The sequence below is a fragment of the Anabrus simplex genome, chromosome 1, assembly GCF_040414725.1.
Source record: "Anabrus simplex isolate iqAnaSimp1 chromosome 1, ASM4041472v1, whole genome shotgun sequence".
Taxonomy (NCBI): Eukaryota; Metazoa; Arthropoda; class Insecta; order Orthoptera; family Tettigoniidae; genus Anabrus; species Anabrus simplex.
The window spans coordinates 492,535,594-492,553,883 of NC_090265.1; the positions used below are offsets into that span (position 1 = coordinate 492,535,594).

At 38.9% G+C, this 18,290-nt stretch overlaps 1 protein-coding gene across 2 annotated transcripts in view; it reads right to left on the reverse strand.

The window, feature by feature from the left end:
• swm (Zinc finger protein swm) overlaps positions 1 to 18,290 on the reverse strand; it is a 503,429-nt gene that overhangs the window by 192,040 nt on the left and 293,099 nt on the right. For both annotated transcript variants that reach the window (XM_067135328.2, XM_067135327.2), the window contains one exon: positions 9,174 to 9,340. In XM_067135328.2, the coding sequence (XP_066991429.2) occupies positions 9,174 to 9,340 (167 nt within the window). The remainder of the gene's footprint in view (positions 1 to 9,173; positions 9,341 to 18,290) is intronic.

Below are 18,290 nucleotides of genomic sequence, written 5' to 3' on the forward strand. Positions count from 1 at the left end.
GCAGTTGGGGAATGTGATGGTGTGAAGGTTTTCAAGATGTTTTTTACGGATGAGTTAGTGGAAATAATAGTTTGTGAAACAAATTCTTAAGCTAAGCAAAGAATCAGATCTTGGGGCTTATTACCCTTCGTTCTAGAATGCGGGATTGGAAACTAGTCACAAAGGACAAGATATACATTGTGATTGCTCTTTGTATGCTAATGGGTATAATACAAAACTCTATTCTGTCTATGCCAATTTTTGGGTCTGTTATTTCAATAGATAGATAGTAATTTTATGCATTTCAACAACAATGAGGCAGTTGATTTATATCAGGGACCATCCAAACTTTTCAAAATTTATCCGATTATGTCCTACCAAAAAACTAAGTTCCAGACTTTGTACTTACCAGAACGGAACATCACAGTTGACGTCTCACTAATTCACTATGTCCTTCAAGCAAAAACTTCCATTAAAAACTCAAAATAATTTTGCAACAACACCAAAAACCTCAAAATTCAACCTTACCATCCACTAGCATTTTTCGACATCAAGAATATATACACAAGCATTCCTTTAGACGAGACCATTTCCATCATACAAAGTAACTTGCAACAACATAGTAAACTGAGTAAATTTGAAATAGAAGAATTCATCAGTCTAGTTAAATTTACATTTAATAATAACAATATTGTTTTTAATGGAATAATATATCAACACAACGGCCTTCCAATGGGATCCCCCACATCGGACATCATGGCAGACATTTATCTAGACCACCTAGAACATGCACACATCTGCAAAATAAAACTATTTTTTTCTGGACCAGGTTTGTCGATGACACCTTCACAATTTTAGATGGAAGACACACCAAGAGCTTAACCATTCTTGAGGAATTGAACAAACTGAGTCCCCATATACAGTTCACATTGGAAACAATCCAACCGTTCTCTAAATTTTCTGGACTTAACCGTAACCAGAGATCAACACTCCCTCTGGCATTTACAGGAAACCTACACAAACTATCAATATTATAAAACACTCAATCCACCCTAGCTCCCACAAAAAAGCAGCCTTTTATAGCTTTGTCCATAGAGCTTTATTCCATTATCTTGTTTCAACCTAAAAAAAGAAACTAGACACCATCAGGACAATAGCTCTTTCTAATGGGTACAATGAAAGGTTCATCGACCAAATTATATTTAAAATACAAAACAAACCTAAATCTACTCTTATTAAAGAAAAGAAACAAAAGGACTGTTTTCCGGTTTTTACCTTCAACAACGATTCTGTTTACCAAATAACAAACCTATTTAAAAAACACGGGATAAAAATAGCATTCAAAACAACCAACAACAATCATTCTCATTTCCACAATCCAGGGACCGTGAATAAACCGGAGAAGTTCGGCAAATCAGGCATTTACAAATTACAGTGCCAGTCTTGTTTAGCAAGTTACATCAGACAGACAGGAAGGAGCTTTAACACCAGGTACATTGAACATATTAATGCAGTTAAACATAAGAGACATTCAGCCATGGGACTACACATGCACGAATCCAATCATAAATTTTCCGACATAGACAACGACCTACAAATAATTGAAACCATGGAAAAGGGACCCCTATTCAATACCAAAAAAATGTTTTACATATTGTTAGACCAACAAGTTAATTTTAATCATAATCTGAATGAATCCACCAAAAAAACAAACTTTCTTTACGAGGCCATTCATCCCCTCAATATCAAGACGTATCTAGACAGAAGGGCTTGACAACAAAGCACTTCCCCTCTCTCGCACACCCCCTCCACACCTTAACCAACTCAAAGCAAGCCACACCCCTGCCCCCCCTCTCCTAGCCAACAATAAGCACAACACACACAAGCGCAGTTGAAGAGATCGCAACTCACTCTTCTAACGGCAGGTCAGCGCGAGCAGGAACACAATACAAATGTTTCTCATCTCATTTCTTTCTTTTCTTTTTCTTTTTCCTCGGACACCCACCTTCAATGCACATTTCCATAAGCCAAGGCTATACCATCACCACTCTACATCAACAATAGTTGAGGAAAGTTACAACTGCATAAGCAAGTGTTCCATAACGAAGGATGTTCCCCCAGCCCTTCAGCCAATTTAAATCTACCAATAAGTTTATTCCATACTATTCTAAAGCACTGCAGGATTACGTAAACTAAAACAAGCAATTTCTAGACGTTTCATTGTCAAACGTATTTCATTTCAACTATGAATGATTGAAACAGGACCGGCAATTATGTTCCGTGTTCCACAAACACACGGCAATAATTTTAAATCAGATCCAAGAACTTTCTTAAAATACCAAGCGTTTCAAGCCAATGTATATATTTCAACCGATTCATTTAACCAAGTAGATGAAACAAACCCAACAAGTCCATTCTGCGTACTTTAAACACACGCGCAGTGTTTTAGCCCAGATCCAACAACTTTAGTAAATTACCAAACATTTCATGTGATTGTGTGGTAACATTAGTCATTAAGTTTTGTTTCAAAAGGTTCACATGTATTCAGATTATTGTGGCAAGACTGATAAGTCTGTATCGAGTTATACAAACATACGGCAATATTTTAAAACCCAAATCCAAGAACATTAAAGTGCCATGTGTTTCATGTCAATGTATAAATTTTCATGTCGATGTGTATATTTTCAACTAGTGCATTTGTTTCCAATAGGTTGAAACATGACCAACAAGTCTATACAGTGTTCCACGAACACACAACAGTTTTTTAAACCAGAAAAAAGAACTTTTTAAGTGCCAAGTAGTTTATGCCTTTGCGTGCATTTCATTTCAAAGTGCATATATTTCATCCAGTTTAATTAGATTGAAACAAGACCAACAAGTCCAAGAACATTCTTAAAGTGCCATGTGTTTGATATCTGGAAGATAAAGAAGACATTGGAAAAGAAAGATCGCCGTGGAGAGAAGTGAGGCATAGCCATTTTAGGCCTAATGTTCAACATATGAGAGAAACTATGTACAAATTTAAACTGGGAAAAAACTCTTTGCAGTGCCAAAATAGATTTCAGTCATTGCAACAAGTTCCAGAATAAGACACATGAAATTTTCCGAATAATTTTAAATCCAGTAGAGGTAACCTACAGAAGAAGAAAACCAATCGAAAGTCAAGAAAGCCAAAAATTCATCTCTACGCAGACAGTCAAGGGCGGGGTATGGCAGAAGGCATCAAGGATGAGCTGCAGAATCCAGAAACTTAGGTTTTAGGACTAATAAGACCAGGTGCCAAAACTGAAGACGTCCTTTCAAGTTGTGATCCTGTGTCAGAGAAGGACAACTATGTGGTGATTGTGAGTGGTACAAATGACATTGCTGCAAATGAAGGTGAGGAACTAATTACAACCCTCAGAGGTAAGATTTTGAAACTACCTGACTCAAAAGTAATTGTAGTTTATGTGCCACTCAGGTATGAACTTTTAGAGAACTCGTGTGTGGACAAAGCTGCACATGATGTAAATGTAAAAATCAAGAGAATATGTAAGGGTTTTAGAAATGTCTATGTCGTAGATACTTTAGGTCTTGGCAGGCAAATGTTCACTAGGCATGGGTTACATCTGAATTGTAATGGAAAAGCAACTCTCTGTAGACAAATTGCTACAATTATCAACAGAGATTTGCAAACTAATCTGCACTTAAGAAAACCCATACCACTAAAATGGCACTTACAGGGAAACTTGCCAGAAAACCCAGATCCTTAAATCAAGATCTATGTACAAGGATCTAGGTTCCAGGGAAGTTCTCAACTCATGAGTCAAATGTTACCAAATTGCAACAGTCAAGTTTTAGGGAGGAAGGGGGTCTGAGATTGCTCTTGGTAAACTATCAGAGTGTAGTAAATAAACAATTAAAATTCGGTACATTGATGGAATCTTATGAGACTGATGTGGTGATAGGAGTGGAATCGTGGTTGAGAGAAGGGGTGGGTAATAGAGAAGTATTTCCAGAAGGGTATAAGGTCTATCGTAGAGACAGAGGAGATAAAATGGAAGGGGGGTGTTTATTCTGGTGAAGGAAACTTATTGTTCACATGAATGATTTACCGATGAAAGGGATGAAATATTAGGGATAAAATTAGTTTGTGATAATATGAAGGAGGTGGGAATTATAGGAACATATAAGCCTGGAAGAGAGGAAAGAGACATGGAAATATTTGAGAAAATAATAGATTATACTCATAAAAACAATAATAATGATATGGTAATAATTGGGGGAGATCTAAACTTGCCTGAAGTTGAATCGAATCCAGCTGCAAGTGAAGCCCATGAACAGAAACTGGCAAAAAAGTTACTTTGGGACAGAGGATATACACAAGTAGTACCAGAACTGACTCGTCTCAATAACTTGCTAGATGTATTCTTGGTTAAAACACAGGAAATTCTTGATAAAACTGACGTAATTGAAGGAATAGGTGACCATAAGGCTGTAATAATGGATATAGGACTCGTACCAAAAATGCTTAATAAGAGGGTCACACAAGACAAATTATATAGAAAAACTAAAGTTGATGAATTTGGGACTTACCTTAAATCACAATTCAGTTGTTGGATAAGTGAAGGGAGTAATGTGGGTACACTTTGGGCTAAATTTAAAGGAATCATTTGGAAAGGAGAGAAGAGATTTGTACCTGCTAAGAAGGGTAAAATGACCTCGGACCCTGTTTATTATCAAGGGAAATAAAAATAAAAAAAATTAAAAAGAAAATGTAGAATAGTAAACAGAAAAATCAAAGAGGGTAGGGAGAATAGAGAAACTAGAAAACAGCTAATGAGGGAACTGAATACGGAGAAAAAGGAAGCAAAAGAGAATTATATGAATGGCATACTTCAAGAGGGTAATGACCACAAAGGAAAATGGAAAAAGCTGTATTCATATATTAGGAATAAAAAAGAGAAAAGGAATCCAAATTCCTACAATGGTGAGAGAAGGGGGTGAACACTATTTAACAGATACTGAGAAAGCAAATATATTTAGCAGGGAATTCAGAGATTCAGTAGAATATTGTCAGGAGTTGGAAATCGTAACAGAAGATAGAGAGGGAGACACACATAGGGAAACAAGAAGCTTCTCATTCACAAATGAAGATATTTTCAGAGAAATCTAACTGCTTCAGCAAGGAAAAGCAGCAGGAAGTAATCAAATTACTGCGGAGGTATTAAAGAGAATGGGGTGGTATATAGTGCCTTATTTAAAATTTCTCTTTGACTATGTCATAAATAATAGTGTAATACCAAAGGAATAGAAGTAATCTATAATAATACCAATTTATAAAGGAAAGGGTGATTAAAGGAAACCAGAGATCTACAGACCAATCAGCCTGACCAGTATAGTTTGTAAAATTCTGGAGAGTTTAATAGCAAAGTACATCAGAGGGATATGTGATGATAAAAATTGGTTCATGAGGAGCCAGTATGGATTTAGAAAGAATTTTCTTGTGAGGCACAACTGGTGGGATTTCAGCAGGACATATCAGATCAGTTGGATTCAGGAGGCCAGTAGGATTGCATAGCCATAGATCTTTCCAAAGCCTTTGATAGAGTGGAACATGGAATATTATTATTTTTTAACTGGAGGGAATAGGATTGGACGTAAGGGTTATACGTTGGATAAAAACATTTCTAAATTCAAGGGTTCAGAAAGTCAAAGTAGGAAATAATATATCACAGGAAGAGAAAGTTTGGAAGGGAATTGCACAGGGTCCGATACTTTTCCTAATATACGCAAATGGTTTGGGGAACAATATAACATCAAAAATAAGATTGTATGCAGATGACTTAATTGTTTATAGGGAAATAAATAACATTAAGGATTGTTCAGAATTACAAAGAAACCTTCAGAGTATCCAACAATGGGTTGAAGAAAATAATATGAAGGTTAATGGAGGCAAATCAACTGTTACAACATTTACAAACAGGAGCTTTAAAACTGAATTTGAATATACTTTGGATGAGGTAGTTATCCCAAAAGATGGCAAGTGCAAATACTTAGGTGTGAGATTTGAAAGTAATTTGCAGTGGAAGGGTCATGTTGATGACATTGTTGGGAAAGCATACAGATCGTTACATGTCATAATGAGGCTACTTAAAGGATGCAACAAAGAATTACAAGAAAAAAGTTACTTAAGTATGGTTCGTGCATAATTGGAATATGCAAACAGTGTTTGGGATCCTCACCAAGAATACCTAATAAAAGAAATAGATAGTGTGCAGAGGAAAGCAGCAAGATTAGTAACAGGGGATTTCAGGAGAAAAAGTAGTGTATCAGAAATGTTAAGAGGAACTTGGGTGGGAAACTTTAAGTAAGAGAAGAGAGAAAACTAGACTTACTGGATTATATAGAGCCTATACAGGAGAAGAAGCATGGGGAGAAATCCGTGAGAGGCTTCAGTTGGAAAATAATTATATCGGCAGAACTGACCACAAGTATAAAATTAGAAGATATTTTATCCGAAGTGATTGGGGTAAATTTTCATTCACAAAAGAGTGGAACAGTTTACCAGGGGTAGTGTTTGATCCTTTTCCAAAATCTGTACAGATATTCAAGAAGAGAATAAACAGCAACAGAGAAAATAAATGACATGTTAGAGGGCATTCGACCAGTGCAGGTTATTGTAAATAAAAAATGTGTGTGAATAAATTAATTCCATCCCCTGGTCTATGGAGTTTGGACAGCCGAAGTAGGGGACTACCTGTAGGGTTGAAGTACAGTGGGGACTTCGAGGGCCTGGGGACTGCTACGGTAGCTGCGAAGGCCCTTGTATGTAGGCAACCCTAATGATGATTGTTATCAGATTCTCCTTGAACTGATGAGTCCAAAGGAGTCGAAACCGGTCTTTGCCCAATAAATTTAATATATTTTACAATGTGTTGAATTGTGGAACATCACTCAAACTTCATTATATCACTAATCCTATGGCAGAGTTGGTTGACTTTCAGGCAATATATGCCTCTAAAATCTGCAAAATTTGGCATAAAATCATACAAATTATGTGAGTCAAATTCAGGCTATCTTTGATCATTTATAATATACACAAGCAAAGATACTGTATTTGAAACAACACACACATCAACGGACACAACTAAAACTTATGCTATTGTTTTTTCGCTTGTGGAACCATTTCTCAACAAAGGATACGCATTGTGGATGGATAATTTTTATAATTCACCTGCTTTGGCTCATCTCATAAGTTAAAATCATTGAAACCTGACTGTGCAGGAACTTTGCGCCTCAACAGAAAGGACGTTCCGATAGACACAAAACTAAAGAAGGGGAAATTATAGCTTGGCATTCCGACCAGATTTCTGTCCTAAAGTGGCGTGATAAGAAAGTTGTCAGAATGATTTCTACATTCTATGAGGCAGAAAGCATCACAAAGAAAACAAAGAGTGTTCAGGAAAAAGAAAAGACTTTCTGTTGCCGACTAGAATGATCACACGGGTGGAGTCGATCTGAATGATCAGCTACTTGATGGCTATCTTTCAGAGAAGAAAAAGTCGATGAAGTGGTACATCAAGTTATTCAGGAGGTTAATAAATGTTGCAATTCTGAACGCAATGATCATTTGCTGGAGAAATTCACCCGAAACTAAAATAGATCATTTGAAATTTAGCATGGAAGCCATCCAGGCACTGCTTGTGGAACATTCAGGTTCAATTGAAGGAAAAGTGCCTGGACACCATTCCTCGGACAAAAATGTGCCCCGTCTCACTGAAAGGCATTTCCCTGAGAGAATCCCACCAACTGAGGGAAAGAGTAGGCCAACCAAACAATGTGTCATGTGCTACAGACAGAAAATTTGGAGAGAGACAGTGTTTTGGTGTCCAGGCTGCGAAGCAGGTCTCTGCTTTGAGGGATGCTTCATGATGATCCACACCAAACTCAACTATTAAGGTAAGATAGCATCATGTTTTCCAAAAGAACGGAGTTTACTAAACATGTAAAAATTCCATTGAAATCCGTAAAACAATACCAAAGTTGTGTTGTTTTGAATAAAGCCTTGCATGAATCAGAGAAAGTTTGAACACTGTGCTCAGAACTCCTCCCTCAACACAGGCGACGGGGCAATTAAATCCACCGTGCTGAGGGATTAAGGTACAGCCCCAGCATTTGCCTGGTGTGAAAATGGGAAACCACGGAAAACTATCTTATGTGCTGCAGACAGTGGAGTTCGAACCCACTATCTCCCGAATGGAAGCTCACAACTTTGCGACCCTCACCATATGGCCAACTCACTTAGTCAAACTAGTGCTAACATGCCAATAAATGTTCTTGTTCCTGTAAGATTTCGTATTAATTTTACAAATCCACCAATTAAGTTTTAATATACATACCACTGACTTCCATTTTCTAACCTAGCTCTGAAATCAGTCTCAGCTGCACATCTTTAGCCTGTACTCTCACAATTAAATCTCTTGGTGATTCATAAAATTTACTTGCTTTATCTTACCAAGCATCAATATTTGAATAATATTAATAGTCATAATAAAAATAAGACTGTGTTCACCATCACTGCAAATACTCTCAGTTATAGATTATGCCAGTGTGCCGGAAAATTGTTCTGAAAGGGATTTTTAACAAACAGTCAACTTGTTAAGTATTATTGAAGGCTGTCCAACTGTATGACTTAACAAAATGCATCTGCCGCAAGAGTACCAGAGCACATTAGATGTAGTAGTTCCCTCTGTGGATCAATGGTAGAGTTGGTTTCCGGATCCCAAGATCATGGACTCAAGCCCAGCAGAGATAGTTGGATTTTCAAAATGCAGTCCATGACACATGAAGCCAGATCGTAAGATCCCTTGTGATAGATATGGTGTTCACCCAACAACATTCATTAAAGTGAACTATAGATCACCTAAAAGAATACCAGGTTTCTCTGCCATCTCTTAAGAGTAAAATGGAATGTTGTAATTGACATGCAGCCAGTCTAAATGATACCAAATCAGCCAACACATAGCAGCTGATGCCATACAATTATTATTTCCATTATTATTATTATTATTATTATTATTATTATTAATCTCATTATTATTATTATTATTAATCTTATTATTATTATTATTATTATTATTATTATTATTATTATTATTATTATTATTATTATTATTATATGTTCTGGGATTCATCGATAAAATGACACTCACTTCTAAATGAGCAGAGTAACTGTTGTTTTCAGGTTGATGAGGTCTTTTATAACCTGCATAATTTTGAGTTTGATCAGTCACAGGTACACTTATTAACTCCCGCTGCGGTTGAGGGTTATATGGCATAGGTCGACTAATGGCTCCCCTCATCATTCCACCCCGTATACCTGGAAAAAGAACAAACTAGTTACAACATATCAGACAGTGAATCAATTAACAGCCAAGTTACAGACTACCAACTGTGTTTGAATGAAGTATGAATAATTAAAACAGCATTTCAATATCTTAAAAGCAAGGTTAAAAGGAATGGAAGACTTAAACTTCCACTCCTCCAGGGGGCCTTCAAGGCCTGTATGAAAAGGACTTTGCTTGTCTGGTGTTTATGCACACACACATCATTGGGACAAATCCACATCAAATACAGACCCCAATAAATTGAGCAAATGGGCAGAAACAATAGCTGTTTTGTGCACTCGTTACTGACAGGTTAGATGTTGTAATAGCAGCAATAATGCCATCTAGGGAGATTAGTAGCAAAAGAGACAGAGTACACCTCTACCAATAACAACAGTCAGTGTATGTTACTGTTGCCAAGTTTTATAGACTTAGGACATTGAGGTCATTACATTTTATTTTATTTTTTCTGGCTCGTCGACAGTGTGACATTTGAGGCCTAGGCCTTATACCCTTCTCCCTCCTATGATTCCTGTCTTCTTTTATTCTTCCTCGAGTGATTGTTCTTTCACATTTTATTGCTCATTTTGGGAGTCTTCTTTATTATCTTCCAGATCAATATGGGCTAATGACCACATAATTTTATAGCTTATTGAAACAATAATGATAACTACAACCACCATCAATTTGCTTTACGTCGCATCGGCACAGATAGGTCTAATGGCAACAATGGGATATATGAAAGGCCAAGGAGAGGAAAGGAAGCACCCATGGCCATAATTAAGGCCCCCCCCCCCCCCCACCGACCCATGGTGTTCCCCGCGTGATGGAACTAATTACAAGTAGTTTCATGGTTCTAATACAATCATCCCTTGGTCACCCCTTTTAGCCACCTCTTACAACAGGCAGGGGATACCGTGGATGTATTCTTCATCTGCGTCCCCCACCCACAGGGGGTCAAAGAAGCTGAGTACAAGAGTAAATATGCTGCATAAACTAGCGGGCAATAACTGGGGTGCAAATCCAAACACTCTTCACACTGCTTCACTTTCTCTAGCATATTCGGCTGGTGAGTACTACACTCCTGTGTGGGAAAACAGCGTACATTCGAGCAAGACTGACGTACAGCTCAATGAAACCATCAGAGTTGTTAATGGTACAGTGAGCTCACTCTTGTTCAATGACTTACGAGATTCACCTGTGAGGAGGTTAAAATCCCGGAATCCACTCTGGACTGATCTACATTCCCATGAAAAATTCATTGTAACGCAGCATGGAGACAGCGATGGGAAAAATGTCCACCCACCAATGCCTTTCTGATTGAAGAACCAATAAAGAAAGTGCCAGGTTTCAATCTTCCACGACATGAGTGGTCAAAGTCAACCGTTTCAGAACAGGCCACGGCAGGTGCCGATATACTGTATGATGAAAAAGTGGGGATATTGTAAAAGTGCCGCATGTGAGTGTGGTGCTGAGAAGCAGATGTTGCTTCATGTTGTTGAGAGCTGTCCTCTGTCAGCATTTAAAGATGGTTTATGGGATCTGTACAAATTGACACCAAGTGCAGGGGACTGGTTGTCGAAGCTGGACATTCTAGTTTAATTATTTCTGTATTTTAACTTATATGTTCATTGTATATTTTTGCACATTATGCTTGTAAATGACATATGATAATAATAATAATAATAATAATGTATATTTTTATGTTTTTGTAAGACATGTGAGGAGTATGGTTATGAGACAGATAAAAATTGAAATAAACCTACTTTTGACTATTCTATACCTAAAATGACTGCAGCAACCTATACCATACAGCTCCTCCCCTATGAACCATGTCATCTTGCTATGGTGGGGAGGCTTGCATATCCCAATGAAGCAGATAATCAGCTATAGGTGCAACCATATCGGATGGGAATCTACCAGGAGATTAGACTCACGAATGCTTCACCCAAAGAGGGGTAGCAGCTTTTCGGAAGTTGCAAGGGCGGTAGTCCGGACGACTGACTGATATGGCCTTGTAATAATATTTAACATGGCTTATCTGTGTTGATACTGGTACACAGCTGAAGGTAACAGGAAGCTACAGCTGTAACTAACTTATGCCCAGATGGGGACTACGCGGGAAGGAGCAAATCATCAGGAAAATGAATACTGACATTCTGTGAGTCGGCGTGGAATGTTGGATAGACTAAAGTTATATGTAGTTGGTATAAGTGAAGTATGCTGGCAGGAAGAACAGGATTTTTGGTCAAGTGACTACAGAATTATCAAAATAAAATCGACATGGGAAATGCAGGAATTGGTTTAATAATGAATAAGAAAATAGGGCAGCAGGTAAGCTACTGCAGCCAGCATAATGAACAAATTATTACTGTCAAGACAGACAAAAAGCCAATGCCCACTACAACAGTGCAGAACTATATGCCTAACAATTCAGCAGATAAGGAAGAAATCGAAAAAAATATATATGAAGAGAGAGAAGATTTAATACAATATGTAAACAGAAAAGATAATTTCATTGTGAAGGGAGAATGGAATGCACTGGTAGGCCAAGGAAGATAAGGTAATGCCATAGGAGAATTAGGACTGGAACAAAGGAATGAAGGAGGAAGTTGGCTAGCTGGAATTCTGCAATGTCATAATTTAGTCCTTACTTAATTCAAACACCAAAAATGACAGCTGTATACATGGAAAAAATCTGAAGACATGGGAAGGTATCAAATAGACTTCATTAAGATTACACAGAGATTCAGATTTAAGGACCTTCCCACAAGCAAATGTGGACTCTGACCACAACTTGGTGGTCATGAATAGAGATGTGAATTTGCCTATTTTATCCCTGTGTTCAGAAACGTGGGTTTTTGAGATATAAATCTATTTTGGGGTCCTTTAAGCTAGATTGTGTTGGTTTTATTGTGCCTATAAATGCCTATTTCAGGGGTTTGTGCTTATTTTGAGTATATTTGCCTATCTGATGCCTTTTTAATCTATTTTAAAGAAGCCGATTTTCTTCCAGTATCTGATGTGCTCGACAGAATTACCTTCTCATTTCTCAAGATCTGTTTACACTAGGAACAAAAATGGAAATTCTCAGAAGTTACCAGAAATAGTTCTTGGGAAATTTCCATCAGGAGAAACAAGGAACAATTTGACAACGTCGAACTACGTTGCACAACCCATACCCCTTATACCTCCTTCTCGATGTGAACTGTTGTACGCGTACGGTTTATCTTCAAAATGTGTTGTGATTTATTGTGAAGAAGTAGTGTGTCTGTGGCAATACCCAAAGAAAAATTACCAGGCGAGTTGGCTGTGCATTTAGGGGCACGCAGCTGTGAGCTTGCATCCGGGAGATAGTGTGTTCGAGCCTCACTGTCGGCAGCCCTGACGAGGGTTTTCTGTGGTTGCCCATTTTCACACCAGGGAAATGCTGGGGCTGTACCTTAATTAATGCCACGGTCGCTTCCTTCCCACTCCTAGGCCTTTCCCATCCCATTGGCACCATAAGACCTATCTGTGTCGGCGTGACGCAAAAAGAATTGTAACTTAATTGCAAAGAAAAATCGTCAAAGTCCTACTGGCTGAAGCGGTTGATCACAGGTGATCCCAATTTCACTATGGATGGAAGGGTAGCCAAGCTTGCTGTAAGGAGGAAAGTTAGTTTGTTCCCTTTATCTTTTTTTGTGACTGAACTACGATCGCATTGCATTGTAGCATTTATAGGCCTATTAAATTACGTATTGTGGAAAGTTGTTTTCTTTCAATGCTGTATTAGTCGTGAACTTTCAATGACTTATATTGCTAAAATTTAAATAATCATTTAATTACTAAACGAGGAGTTAGAACGCCCGGTGGTCTCTTGTCACAGAGTAGATGAAAATTAAAAATCGGTATTTTAAACTCTGATTCATTTCCTGTAAAAACAGAGATTCACAACTGAAATATTTTCTTTCTTTCTTTCTTTCTTTCTTTCTTTCTTAATCTATTTACCCTCTAGGGTAGGTTTTTCCCTCAGGCTCAGCGAAAGAACCCACATCTACTGTCTCAAGGGCAGTGCCCTGGAGCGTGAGACTTTGGTTGGGGGATACAACTGGGGAGGAAGACCAGTACCTCGCATAAACCTGTGCTAAACAGGGGCCTTGTGAAGGCATGGGAAGATTGGAAGGGACAGGGAGAGAAGAGGGAAGGAATTGGCCGCGTTCTTAAGTTATCGCAGATAACTTCCCAGCATTTCTCTGGAGGAGAAGTGGGAAACCACGGAAAATCACTCCGAGGATGGCTGAGGTGGGAATTGAACCCACCTCTACTCAGTTGACCTCCCAAAGCCGAGTGGACCCCGTTCCAGGTCACATGCCACTTTCCGAATTTCGTGGCAGAGCTGGGAATCGAACTCGGGCCTCCGTGGGTGGCGGCTAATCACGCTAACTACTACACCACAGACGCAGACTACAACTGAAATTTAAGTTTAAAAAAATCGTTAGTAACTTTCACTAGTGCTATGTGTAGGCTCTAGTGAACTCTATTACGCTTCCGCTAAGCCTTTGCAAAACATAGGATGGAGATCGAATGTGGTGCCGCTAGGACGATGTCACAGAGGCTAGACATACAGGATGGCACGGCTTGGACGATGTGACAGTGTGTTTTACAAGGCTGCAAAGACTATCTTTACAAGATCAGGCCAGTGAAAAGACCGTTGGTCTGGATTGGTGAGGTCCGGTTAGTAACCGTTGTGCTGGCGGGCAGGCGCAAGCAAAAAGTGTCTGGGGTGGGTAAGCTGTAGCATCCCATCTAGAGTCTTGCTAAATTGTTACAAAAAGTAAGGTTATGGGCGCATACCACGACAGTTTCAAATCACGCGGCTTTCTAATTTTCAACGAGGGTGGCAGCCTTGTGGGCATACATGATGCAGGATCTATTGCAGGCAACAGAAAATAGTCTTCATGGCAGCTGACCCGGCTGATCAAAGCCGGCAAATAGCAACATATAAAATGTTCACAAATCTGAGATTTTTAGTGCCTCCATTTTAATTCTCCTACATATAAGTAAGAATACTGCTAGGGGCAGCTTGGCGAGTCCCTGGCAATCATATAGGAAGGATCTCTCCTCTACGCTACTCAGGTATCGTTTCACGTAATTCTTCTTCTTCTTCTTGCGTTCCGGCCTTCTAAGGACCACGTTACAATTTCAATTGTTCCTCCTTAGTTGTTCTTTCCTTTTCTTCCAGTATTTTTTCATTGTTTCACTGTGTTTCTTTTTCCTGTCTTCAGTACACTTTGTGCCTATTTTCTTTTCCTTCCTCCCTTGGAATCCTTCCATTTGTAAGACTTTCTTCCTAAAAATCTTTCTTTCCAATAATTCTTCTTCTCGTATGTTGTTCCTTTCCAGGTCTTTCTTGACTTCTTGAATCCAGGTGGTAGTTGATTTCTTTTCCCAAAGGTACTTGAAGATTCGTTTAGTTAGTCTATTGTCATCCATTCTGTAAATGAGTCCCAGAAATAGCAATCTCCTTTTTCTTATTGTTTTTGATATGTTTTCTACGTTCTGGTAAATTTCATTGTTACTTCTTAATTTCCAAAACTCTGCAATTCTTGGAGGACCTAATATTTTCCTTATAATTCTTCTTTCTAATATTTCACGTCATTTTTATTATTTTTTCACCCGGTGAACTCGACAGGAAACTGTCAGATTATAACCGAGCATTTTTGAGGACATATTTCCATGTAAATTACTAATTCTCTTGTTCCTACTTTAATGTCTTGTACTTCTAGAAACATCACCTCTAATAGCCTTTTTCTTTTTTTATGAAACAAGTGCATGATTATACTATGCATTATTGCCAATTAGCCCACCTGTAGAAATTGTAGGAACATTGTAATTTAAGTCAATTTTATTATTTTAAAGATCAAATGTGAAAAGATACCATATAGATCAACATAGAAATACTGCAATGCATTTGACACGAGTACAAAAAGCGGTGTCATCGCAGCTTTTCTACCTGCCCACTGTAAACAGCGACCAACAACAATTTTTTCTATAGACCTGTGCACTGCAATGATGAGAGCTAATATCCCCCTGCATAAAATGGAGGACCTTCAAACTTCAACAAGCTGCCGGGAGCAGTCACTGAGTTGGAGAAGAGTGGCTTTCCCCTGGTGGTGTCATTTAGGGTTGTGAAAGAAGTCGGGAGAAGTTATGACCGAACCTCCGGGAAGGTAGCCGCTGTCAGCAAAATGTTCCATAAGAGTCCTGCAGCAGAAAGCCATGATGGAAAGCGACGGTAAAAGTAGTCAGGGTGCGACGAGGGGAGGTAGATGAAACAGTTGAACTAAAACTAGATGAAGTGGCTGCATTGAAGTTTTGTCCAATCACTTCCTGTGATGTTGAGAGATCTTTCTATCAGTACAAAACAGTCTGCCCGACAGGAGAATGAGATTGTTGCTGGAAAACATTGAAAAGTTACTTGTAAATTCCTTTTATAGTAATTGAGTGTGTTATTAAATTATAAGTATTTTTTTCATGCCTATTTTACATGTTAGTGCCTATTTACATGCCTATTTTGGCTAATTTAAGAGCCTGTATGCCTGCCTATTTTAACTGTTTTTGGTGCCAATAATTCTCGTCTCTAGTCATGAAATGCCATCTGAAGTTGCAGAAATTGAAGAAAGGAATGGAAGAAGATGGGATCTAGATAAGCTGAAAGAAAAGAGTGTTGGATTATTTCAAGGAACATGTTGCACAATGACTAAAGGAAAAGGCTGTAGGAAACACAATAGATGAAGAGAGTGGACAGTGGTGAAAAATGAGAACAGTACAGATGCTGAAGACAAGTTGGGAAGAAAGGTAAGACCAGGTAGGAATCAGTGGATAATTTGGGAGATACTACAATTGAATGATGATCGGTGAAAATACAAGAATGCAAAAAAATGAATACAGGCAATTAATGAATGAAGTAGATAGGAAGTGAAGGATAGCTACGGAAGAATAGCTGAAAGAGAAGTGCAAGGATATTAAAGGCTGTATGGTTGTAGGAAAGGTAGATACTGCATACAGGAAAATCCAGGAAACCTTTGGAGAAAGGGAAACTAGGTGTATGAATATTAAGAGCTCAGATAGAAAACCACTTCTAGGAAAAGAAGACAAGGCAGGAAGATGGCAGGAACGTATATTTACGAGGAACATATCCAACAGTTGTATCAGGGTAAAGACGTAGATGACATGGCTCTGGAACAAGAAAGGCTGTTGATGCCGATGAAATGGAGGACCCAATTTTGAGGTCGGAATTTGACAGAGCTATGAGAGACCTGCATAGGGGCAAGGCACTTGGAAATGATGACAATTCCCTCTGAATTACTGACTATCTTAGGGGAAATCAGCATGGTGAGGGTATTCCATTTAGTGTGTAAGACATATGATACAGGAGAAGTGCTATCCTATTTTACACATGCTGTTATATCTACTCTCAAAAAAGCAGGTGCTGACAAGTGCGGAAACAACCACATCATTAGTGTAGTATCTCATACTTGCAAAATTTTCTCTCTAATTATGTACAGAAAAAAAAAAAAAAAAAAAAAAAGCACGTTTCATGACATAACCTCACAAATAATACAATCGTATCGTCTGAACATATGATGTAAATAATAATACTAATACTAAATGGATGTTAACACTTCATAGCCATACCTCACAAGTCATAATAATCATAATCATAAAATAATAATAATAATAATAATAATAATAATAATTCAAGCTCGATACTTGCATTAATACCCATGGTTAAAAGAATATTGTTTTCAAGTTATATCAGACTTGCGTCAATATCCCCGTATAACATGAAACAATTTTGACAGTCCATCACACTCATCGACTTTGCCTTAGGTGTACATTGTATCTTCTCTCTTCCTTGACATCGCTGGATGTGCTCTCCTCCTCTTGATCGGATCATGCCGTGTTGGGGGTCGGAGTTGTTGTCTCACTGCCAGCCTCTTCCTAGATCATAATCGATTTATTCTCCTCATGACCAGGCTGTGCTCTGTCACTATTAGCCTCTCCTCCAAGTGGACACGTGGCAGTACCAGGCTTACTCTGTATGCGCAGCGGTTGGGTGACTCATCGCAACTCCGATGCGTGGACCTTGACAGGAGGGTTGGTTGTTAATAAGTAGACCCCATGACCCAGCTGCTTATCCACCTTGACAGGACCAACTCACTTAGGTGCGAGACCTGCGTGAAACCCTCTAATCTTATTACTGACTGGGTGGTTACGTCGCAGTACTTGTTGACCTGGTAGGACATCATGAGCCTTGGCCTGAGTAAGGGATCTCTTCTCGGCCAAAGCTTGCTTCTCCTTGATGTGTTGCTGCTGCTGCCACTCTGCTAGTGAAACAGCTGCATCAACTTCACCAGAAGTGGGTGGTGGATGAATCTGCCAATCCCGGTGCCGTATAGCTGTCGACCAAGAAACAGCTCCGCTGGGGATTGGCCAGTGACACGGTTGATACGTTGTTGCAGGGCAAAGAATGACTGCGGTATCTGATGGTCCAGCAGTCGATGTTCTTTGTCTATTAGGCGGACTCGTAGCATCCTTTTTAGCTCCTGGTTCCGTTGTTCCATTGGATTGGCCCTTGGGTTGTAGATAGGGGTGGTCCAGTGCTCCACACCCCATTCTGTCATCATTTGCTACCACTTCCTTGACATTAGCTGACTCCCATTGTCTGACAGAACACACCGTGGATAACCATAGCAGCTGAATACCTCATCTTGTAGAAGGCACATATGTAGCACCCATTCACATAGTCCAGGATGTCTTTTCGCATGTTGACCAAGAAGAATCTCCGTCGAATAGACTGATACGTCTCTTCGCCTCCACAATAGGCTTCAGTGCTGTCGAACTTCTCAAGGATGTCTGTCGTGTGCTGTCCGGGGATCACCACTACTGCAGGCGTGT